Source organism: Artemia franciscana, chromosome 11 (genome assembly GCF_032884065.1).
Source record: "Artemia franciscana chromosome 11, ASM3288406v1, whole genome shotgun sequence".
Classification (NCBI taxonomy): domain Eukaryota; kingdom Metazoa; phylum Arthropoda; class Branchiopoda; order Anostraca; family Artemiidae; genus Artemia; species Artemia franciscana.
The window spans coordinates 10,477,648-10,487,659 of record NC_088873.1 but is presented as its reverse complement, the minus strand read 5'-3'; the positions used below and the strand labels follow the sequence as shown (position 1 = coordinate 10,487,659).

Sequence of the window (10,012 nt, the reverse complement as noted above, 5' to 3'; positions counted from 1 at the left end):
TTGTTTACCCAGATTTTTAAAATCAATTGCTCTTATTCATAGTGAATGTTTAGTCATAGTGAATATTCAAAAGGATAAAAGGATAAAGATCCTCCAGAGCCATTGCTGGCGCATAGGGCGTCGAATCGACGTTTCAGTTGCTGGGCGTTTTTTTACAGGGACAAGTAGCAAGCTTGTCGTAAATAGTGAATATTTAAAGCTAGATTTAGTCTGGACCAGCGTTCGATCAATTTATAATTGTTTGAGGCTCAGTCAGTTAGATGGCTTCGCTATGGATCCTTAGCTTTATACAAAGAACCCGAACTATGAACTGAGAATTTAAACCTGGCTCTTTCTTCTTTTTGTTTGAATTGTTCTAGACATACTTTCGCTTAATCACACCGGTGGACTCAAATTCCGACATCTGACTACAATATTAGCTAAAACTGAATCCTGGAATCAGTTGAATATTGGTTTAAGTAAAATCTGTATGCCTTAAGCTTTTTGTAGGTTATAATCGGAGATAATCTAAATTAATAAGAGCTCTAGCCAAATTATATGTCAAATAGTTTATTAAAGAAACAAGTTTGCATTAAAAATTAAAAACATGGCAATAATGTTAATTATTGTATCAAATTCTTCAGAATTAAACTTAAACTAAAAAATTAGTAATCTCAAAATATTCACTAAAAGAAAAAGGGCTTACAAAAATGATGGCTGACTTCAAAAAAAATTCAGCTGCTTTGATGACTAGACGTATTTGAAACATTTTTGTTTGTCATGTGGTATTCTTGTTTTAGATAGTACAGAATCCACACGAAACTGCGTATTCAATAGAGGCATATATCCATATACCTAGAAAATAAATACATTTATCAAGTTAAGTCGTACTAGCTTCTTTTACAATTAACAACTAATTGGCCATGATCAAGGCAGTACTTTGACTTTTCTTAAATAATTCTTGACTATACTTTGATGTCAAATTTCTATGGCGTCTTCGTCTATGGCGTGATACTCGATGTCGTAGACGAAGAGGCAAAGGAAGTAGGGTTTACACTGAATTTCAGTGAGACAAAGAGCTTGGCCATGCCTTATTCTCCGCTAATGCTAAAATAAGCTTCACCTCCTGACTAGCAATGTGATGTACGCCCTCTTCTATACTAGCAAGGGCTTTAAGCTTTACGTCCAACCGGAGAAACATGTCCTAGCCTTTGAAAAACATACATCTTAGAAGAGTCTTGAACATACTGTGCCAGGAAAAGATCACCAACAGAGAACATCATTGCGAACCAGTCAGCCATTAGTAACTGACCTTCTGAAACATGGGAGGTGGGCGTACGTTGGACACGTCCTTTGTGTGCAAGAGAGACGACTCTCAAATACAGTATACGGGTAGCACCCCAAGTGGAGGCACAAAAGATGTCAATCATGACAGAGACACACCTTACGACGGTAGTATGACCGGGACCTGAAAAATGTGGATTAATAACCACTATGGGAGAAGGTTGCGGCTGTAGCTCAGATGCAAGATTTATGGCGACGTTTCGTAGACACTCTCTGCACTATTTTTGGCTCAGAAGGGTCTAAGGTAAGGTTAAGCTAGCAATTTTTGAGTAGGTTCAGTTGTATAGGCTGAGAAGTAGTAACTTTTGTTCTTTCCAAGTATTAGTTTCCTTCTGAAAAAAAAAACTGTGGTACTTTGCTTTTGTTTATTATAAGTACTAATCATCGAAATCGTAATGGCTTAGCTCCTTCGATTTTTTGGCCAAAAAAGCCCGCAAAAGTTTATCAATGGGAGAATAACCTTAAAAAAACATCTTCCATGGGGAAAAGTGAAGGCTTAAGGAAACAGGAAGTTCAAGTGGCATTTTTATAGTTTCATAATATTTGTGATTTATTTGTAGATTTTCGGTCTTCTACAGGGAGGTGGGCTGAAAGTTCTCTCTTCATTCCTCTTTGGGTGTAAGTGTTCTTTGCAGAACCATAATTCACTGTTTTCCAGTTTTGAAGTAATATTTTTAACTATAATATAAGCTATTCATAACAAACCAGGCATTTTTTTTTTCAATTACCCCAACTTTTAGAAGAACCTAAATATTCAATGACGACATTCTGGGATACTGATTCCATTTTTTTTCCCGAAAATGTATCTTCGCATACACACGAATCTTTTGAAAAGTTGCTTCTCTGAGGCACGATGTTGCAACTGAGTGATTTCGGTCCCTCATTCCCTAAAATGCCGTCAAGTTCCAGAGAAAAACTCCTTTGAAGAAGCAAATCAACAAATAGTGATACCATCTTCTGATGAGCCATTGGATTAACCAGTTGAACAGGACATCGAGGAGAGCGATACATCATCTTGTAGTGACGTATCATCAATTAGTGGATTTACTGATCTTTCGAATCACGATCACCAGAACTCTGAATCATTGGCCTGGCTGCACGAACAAATGTTAGAAGGCACACATCCGTTGGACTTACTTCGAGGCTTAATACCGTATATTGAGGAAAAGATGCCTGTTGGTGGTTTCGATGAAACAATCCTTGGAGGATGCTAATTTCGCTGACTAGCCTGAGAGACTAGTTCGCTTGCAGCACATTTCAAATATGACAGACGTTCTGAATTTAATTCGAAACTCAAGCAAGACTCTGTTCCTTACCAGATCTCGTGTTTCTGTTTTCTGTGGTATACCAGATTTTATAAGTTGCGAAAGCCAGATATAGTGTTTTTTGGAGAAGTACTTCCTGGCACGTTTTATCAGTCAATGGAAGACGACATGGAAGCGTTGGATCTCTTGATTGTGAGTGGTTCATCTTTGACAGTTCAACCTCTTGCTTCAATACCAACTACAGTTCCCCCATCTATACCTCAAATTCTAATCCATTTAGAGCCTTTGCGGCAAACGACGTTTAAAGTGAAGACTGTGAAGTGACTTCTTGGAGACTGTGAAGTGGTCGTTAATACATTATGTCACATGCTTGGCGAAGATTGGAAAAAACTCTGCCAAGAAGAACCTCTTAGTGAAGTAGTAAAGTTACCGAAAGAGTCCTGGAAGAAGGCCGCAAAAAAAGCTAACTGTTACAAAAGCATCAACTACAGAACTATCTCTCAAGTCTATTGCAGAGGTTCCACTTAAATCAGAAGCCAACTCGTCGAAGAAGACGGAGTTTGTAAATAAAAAAATTAATGAAGTAGATTTTGAAGAAGCAGATACATATATAAATGTCTTAGATTTATTACCCAGGGGTAGGTACTTGTATAAAAGTTCGGGACGATAAGTTATCCCCAGGGAAAATATTACAGAAGACTTGATTCTGAGCGGTAAATAAAAGTAAAAACCATCGATTCCTCTGTAGCTGCTCCAGGTGATGAAAAAGGAACAGAAATCGAAAAAAGTTATGCATTTACGCTTCTTCTGTTAGCACTTGAAGTTATTGCTGTCTTTATCTTTATTTTAAAATATCTAAATAACCCTACCTCCCTCCTTGTGCCCCATCCCCTCTGAATTAGAACCTTGGGCATGGTCATGGCTGATACGAAGTGTTCTGTTCAGATATTATCGTGTCAGTTCTTTTGAAATATTTTGAATTTGTACAGTAAGTTAAATTACTTTGAATTTGTGTGGTTGAATATGTTAAAAGTAGAATAGCCAAGGCTCAAGGTGTGTTTCACAGCTGAAAAAAAAAATGGAAGAATAGAAAGACAGGTGCGCAAACCATGATCAGAATATTGGAAGCTACAGTGATAACAGTTGTCAAACATTGTTCTGAAGAATGGGCACTCCGAAAAGCAGAGGAGGATTTGCTAGATGTTTTTCAGAGAAATTGCCTACGGATTGTTCTGGGTGACCGGCTGATATTTCAAACAGTAGGCTGTACGAAAAGTATGGTAAATCTCACTTTCTAGGGCTATAATGAGAGAAATTTGAGATGGCTACTGCACGTTCTGTGGGTGAAAGATGACAGATTACCAAAGATTGTCCCTTTAGGCCAACCCTCTAGGTCTAAACGGAAAGCAGGTCGTCCACGGTTGGGGTAGGAGGATGGCGTAAAGAAAGATTTAGCGTATATGGGAACTTATTGGGAGCGTGTAAAGAGGGAGGATTTGAATAGATTGGGACGGAGGAGCGCGCGTAGCTGTATTGGCCTCAGGCGGCTGGGTGCTACGATGAGTTGTTAGAATTGTTCGCTATTTATCAACTAATTATGAAGTCTGAGCTATGTTATTTTACATTATTATCAAGAGAGCAATAAGGAGTTGGGCAAATTTGCCTTGAAAGATATTAGTGTTGTTTAGTCATCAATAAGTTTACATGCCATCAACTATTAAAATTAGGCGATTCATTGAAACGTGTATCGTTTAGGCTATTCATTGAAACGTGTGGCCCTCAAAGGAGAAACAGAAAAGACAATACAAAATTTAAACATTCGTGTCGCACTATTTATAATCTTGTCAACTGTCTTATAGGTTGTCCCTTAAAATGTTTAATAAGAATTTTGGAACATATAATTTTGCTTGTTTGTCAACTTATATTTTAACATATTTTTATAATAGTATTTCTGTCTGAGAGACGATAAATCATTACCACATAAAAAAGAAAAAAACATCGAATACAACAATTTTTCTTGAACATTTGAATTTTATTTGTAACTCCTCAAAGATACCAAAAATAATAAACAGTTTGAACTCTTTTTGCAACGAGCTGCGGAGAATTAGGGAATGTTTAAGAGAGATACTAAGTAGAATATATATTTAATGTTTTGCTTTAACAGAAACTCGTCATCGCCCAAGTTAGAAAAAGATTTCCTCGTATAGTTAACTTTGTATATTAAAAAAAAAAATGAAACGAACATATTTTGCTGACGGAAGTAAAGAGCGAAGTTAAAAACTTAAAGCAAAGAAAGATTTTTATCTCGCAGTTACATATCTGCAAAATTAAGTCAAATAAATTGACTCGTTATATTTCCCTATATTTTTAGTTCTGTAAACTCAACACTGAGAACTCAAAACCGGCTCAACAAAATAGGATTAAGAACAGAATAGTACTCAAGTTGCCTGCTGGTCTAAAAAATGTCCAAACAAGCTCAACTTTCAGGGAAGTCCTAGTTTCACAGATATCTAAAAATAAAGGATTTTTTACATTTCTAAGAATAGAAAAGTACTTAGGTAGCCTGCAGATCTAAAAAATACTCAAGCAAGCTCAATTTTCAGGGAAGCACTAGTTTTACAGATTTCTAAAAACGTAGGATTCTTTACGTTTCTAAGAACAGAAAAGTACTTAAGTAGCCTGCAGATCTAAAAAATATTCAAGCAAGCTCAATTTTCAGGGAAGCACTAGTTTTACAGATTTTTAAAAATATAGGATTCTTTACGTTTCTACCAATTACATTGTCAGAAAAACCCTTTCTTGGTTAGTTCTACATCTGAAGAAGTATACTTTTGTACTAGTTGCTCAAGTAGCAGTCCGGCATTGTTACTTGACATTCCTTGTCTAGTACAGATGATTAAGCACTCCTTTTTCTAAAGTTTATTTAATTACGTTATAGAAGTTGTAGGACCAAGCCAATTTTAGAAGTGTCTCATTGTTTGAATCCGTACTGTCAGAGCTGTTCAAAGAGGGTGGGGTACCGGGGCAGCTACCCAAAGCGCCACAGCTGGGGGACACTTTAATGAATTTTTCGTTTTGATTCGGCTTTTTTGCTTATATTTGAGTCGGGACGGACGATTTAATAATTTTTTTTTCCCGGGACCACCAATCCTAGGAAAGGCCCTGCGTACAATTTATAAAGTACCATTTGAAACTAGTAACTGACAAATACCTAGCTAGCCTTCTCTAGTAGCATAATGCAAGCTGGTTATAGATATTATAATCGAAATTAGGGTCTACATTCTTTCCTAGAAGATATGCAGGTATGTCAAAGGAGCTGTAGGACAGAGCTGCATTTAAGGGTGTCTCCTTATTTGAATCTGGACAATTCATTTTTGCATTTACAAATATCTAGCCGCACTTCTCCAGCAGCATAATGCAAAGTCGAATGTAGAAATTATCCCTGAAATCGAAGTCTGCTCCTTTCCTAAAAGATTTTCTAGCGGTTACGACTTATAATTAACAATAACAAAAGATCACAGTTTTTGTTTTCAGATGAAAATTAAAACTTGAAAAGAACACAAATTTACTGCATCTCCGCCCATACAACCGAACCTATTCAAATCTAAAATTTAGTGTTAGCTAATCCTTACCTTAGATTTCCTGAGACGGGAATGGCGCATAGGACGTCTACGAAACCTCGTTATACATCTTGGAGCTGAGCTAAAAACGTAACGTTCTCCCATTGTAGTGGAAGACACGGTATTATGTTTTTCAGGTTTTGGTTATACTGCTGTCATAAGGTATGTCTCGATCGACACCTTTCGCTCTTCTCGGCGGTACTCATATACTCCATCTGAGAGTCGATTATATTGCACACGAAGAATGTGGCCAATGATCACTCATCTTCTACTTTTAAAAAGGCCAGTAACTAATGACTGACCCGTTCGCCAGCGATAATCTTAATGACCTTCAACCCAACAATCCCAAAATCTTACAACCCAAAAATCCCAGCTGATAAATACCCGGCAAATCTAGCCCCCCCCCCCCCATCCACATACACCAAAGAGCTAAAACCTAAACACCTTCAGTTCTTTGAAAACAGACAAGAGATGGACAAACTTATTATCACAATTGACATTAAATTATTATAATAATATTATATTATAATTAAATATTGGAATAAAATATAAAGATCCCCTCAGAGCCACTGATGATGCACAGCGTGCCAACAACTGTTAAAGTTTCAGCTGCAGAGTCTTTTCTTTTTACAGAAACAGGCAAAAAGCCTGTCAAACAGCCTTGTGGCAGCTGGGATCAAACACTGAGCCTTGTAATGCCAAGCAGAGATCACCCCCTGCGCAACCACAGAATTTCTCTTTTTTTCCGTTTCTATTATGTGTCTTACTCCACGTATTCTACTATTGCGGAGTGTGGGTGAAAAATAAATAAGAATAGTAATAAAACTATTTTTAATTACTTATTTTTCCCTGAAAAATAAACAATTAGTATTTCCTTCTGGAATTCCCTTCCCTATTAATATTCCGTTCCATTCATCTGATAAAGACAACAGAACCGTGGCGTTTTTTTTAGAGTCTCAACTTAACTTTAAGATGTTATCATTGATAAAGGCAAGTTCTCTACTTTAATTCTTTTAGAAAACATTTTTTAGATTTTACAATGCTAAATAACAACAAATTTATTTTTAATAGTTCATGAAAATGATGTAATATTAAATTAATAAATTAAATAGCACTAAAATTAATATTAACGATAATATACCTGAGTGAAGAAGTTCATGCATTTGTGTCTTTCTTCAAAATGGGTCTCATCTTCAGAAAGAGTTACTGGACAGCCAGGACAACGGAATGTCCATCGATTGGTTACCTAAAAATAGATTAACTAAGGTTCATAAACCAATGAAAATGCCTGTCTGAAGCTTCCCTACCTCTGAAAAAAAAAAATCACAGCCCTTCCCCAAAATGGGCAGAGCTGGGCGATTTGACCAGAGCTAAATAAATTAAAGGGCTTCACCTTCACTTATTGTGTAAGCAGCCGAATCTTTAGTAAGCAACCGTTACACAAGAGAGAGAACAGAGGTCAATTGTTATTTTTCAAATAATGTTCATTTGGACATGGGAGCTTGAATAGGTGTATCTATTTACCTTTTTTAGTTTTTATTCACCTTTTTTTAATAGGTATCTATTGACCTTTGTCTAATTTTTTAACTTATGTTTTCTTAATTTCTTAGTTTTATCTTAATTTTTTTAATTTTCTTTTCTATTAACCAATGACCTCAATAAAAATGGAGTTAAAGATAGCTGGCTATTGAGTCGTTTGGTTACCTTCAAGGTGGTGATTAGCAACAAGCAGAATTTTTTGTACAATGGTAGTATGGTAGTGATAAACATTGGGTATTTATTCCTAAGTCCCTAATTGCTCCCTTTTAAACAATTTTCCTTTAAAACTATTGCAGCACGCCGTGATAGTGTTAGTATTTTGACAAAACCTCCCCCTTGAGAATTTCCCTTCACGCTAGCGACACTCACGCCAAAGGGTCTCGCGGCAATCGCTTCCCCGGCAAGTAGCTGAACCGGGACCAAAAAATCAGCCAGTAACAGCACACCACATAAGTTACACAAATAGTTTCGTTCCCTCGTTCGTCAAGGTTTCTAAAGCTATAGTTATTATGCTACGGTTATATTATGTTTTTATTATAGAGTCTTCAGCTTTCTGAAGCATATTCAATTCCTCGAAGTAAATAGGGGAGATTCAGTTAGCTGATTCTTAGTTTTGTATTTTAATAGAGAAAAAATTCTATATCTGAAATGTTTACCTAGCGGCATGTGGTCTCAACATTTCCCAAAAAGAGACACATATGACCAAGAGTTAAAATGAAACTGTTGCATTCCCATGTCTTTCCTACTGAAATATGTACACATTACATAAGATAAGTACGTCGAAATTTTCCAAATTTTGACACTAAGCTTACAAATGGAAAAGGAGAAAGTCTATCGTGCCCGAATTTATGTAGCTCCTACGAAGCTGCTCCAGAGTTTTCAGGCAAGACTTTACCATAGAGTATCTTTTGTTCGATTTAGTTCGGTTTTCGTCCTCTTCTATCGCACCTCAGTTGAGTCCCCAATCCCCAGTTCAGTCCTCAGGTCAGTAGGGTCACAAAAAAATACTTTTTTTTGTAAAATCTTATCGGGCTACTTCGGTCTCCATCCTCTTCTAGTATATTTTACTTCAGTTACTTTCCGAATATTCAACGGAAAAACGTAATATCAAGAACAGAAGTCCTTTCTGCATTGAAACTTCATCAAAGAAGTTCGGTTTCCTTCCTTTTCAAACTACAATTAAGTTAAGTTCACAGTAAACTAAACAGATGAATGCAGTATCAAGAAAAAATCAATCGACCAATCGGGCCAATAAATCTAACGGACAAACGTAACATCAAGAGCAAAAGTCCTTTCTGCATTGAAATTTCATATGAGAAGTTCGGTTTCCATCGTTTTCTGCTACAATATTAACTTCACAGTGAACTAAACAGATGGACGCAGTATCAAGAAAAAAATCAATCGGCCAATCGAGCCAATAAATTTAACGGACAAACGTAACATCAAGAGCAAAAGTCCTTTCTGCATTAAAATATCATAAGAGAAGTTCGGTTTCCATCATTTTCTACTACAATTAAGTTAAGTTTACACTAAACTAAACAGATGAACACAGTATCAAGAAAAATCAATCGGCAAATTGTGCTAATAAATTCGACGAACAAACATAATTTCAAGAACAAAAGTTCTTTCTGCATTAAAACTTGCCAGCTATGTTTAACTCCATTTATATCCTTAGCCTTTCTGAGCACACCCAGGATCAAGGATCCTCCTTTTCCAATGATAAGTCATGCGTGTAAAAAATGGTGAATGTGCATAATTTAGAACCTTTGCCTCTGGGGCTGCGAGGGACATGGCGCCCCTAGAGTCAAAATTGCTAGACCTTTCGCCTTTTTTAAACAAAAATGGTCTTTCAAAATTTCCGGGGTTATCTAAAAGGGGCGAGGGGGGGGGGGCTGGTTGCTCTCCGATCACGGTTCAACATCCCTCTTAATATACCCTGAAAGTTTCAACTTAATTTTCTAAGTGATTCTATAGGTATTGCTGATATACCCTTTCGACAACCTCGTTAGACACCCCCCTCAACATTTCACGGTTTCACCTTCATACCCTAGGTCTTTTTGAGACCCAGGATCAAAAATGTATCAATTTCTAAATAGCAACCCTTCCATGCAATCAAAGCACAACTTGCATAGCTAACAGCCCTTCTGCAAAGGGTTACGGGGCAATCACTTTTGCTTCTTAAAAAGGGCACTAAAATTTTAAATTTTCTATCGAATCAGTTTCTTTTAAAGCTTATACAACCACATCCCTTCCATACAAAGTGGC

The 10,012-nt window shown here is 36.7% G+C and overlaps 1 protein-coding gene across 3 annotated transcripts in view; it reads right to left on the bottom strand.

Moving 5' to 3' along the window:
- Window positions 1–533: 533 nt before the first annotated feature.
- The window catches only part of LOC136032789 (exostosin-3-like), a 42,786-nt gene continuing 33,307 nt past the window's right edge, over window positions 534–10,012 (bottom strand). For 2 of the 3 annotated variants that reach the window (XM_065713157.1, XM_065713159.1), the window contains exons 10-11: window positions 7,350–7,454; window positions 534–834 (exon numbers count right to left, since the gene is read on the bottom strand). In XM_065713157.1, coding sequence (XP_065569229.1) covers window positions 730–834; window positions 7,350–7,454 — 210 coding nt within the window. In that variant the 3' untranslated portion in view covers window positions 534–729. The remainder of the gene's footprint in view (window positions 835–7,349; window positions 7,455–10,012) is intronic. The other variant, XR_010618783.1, reaches the window with a different exon arrangement.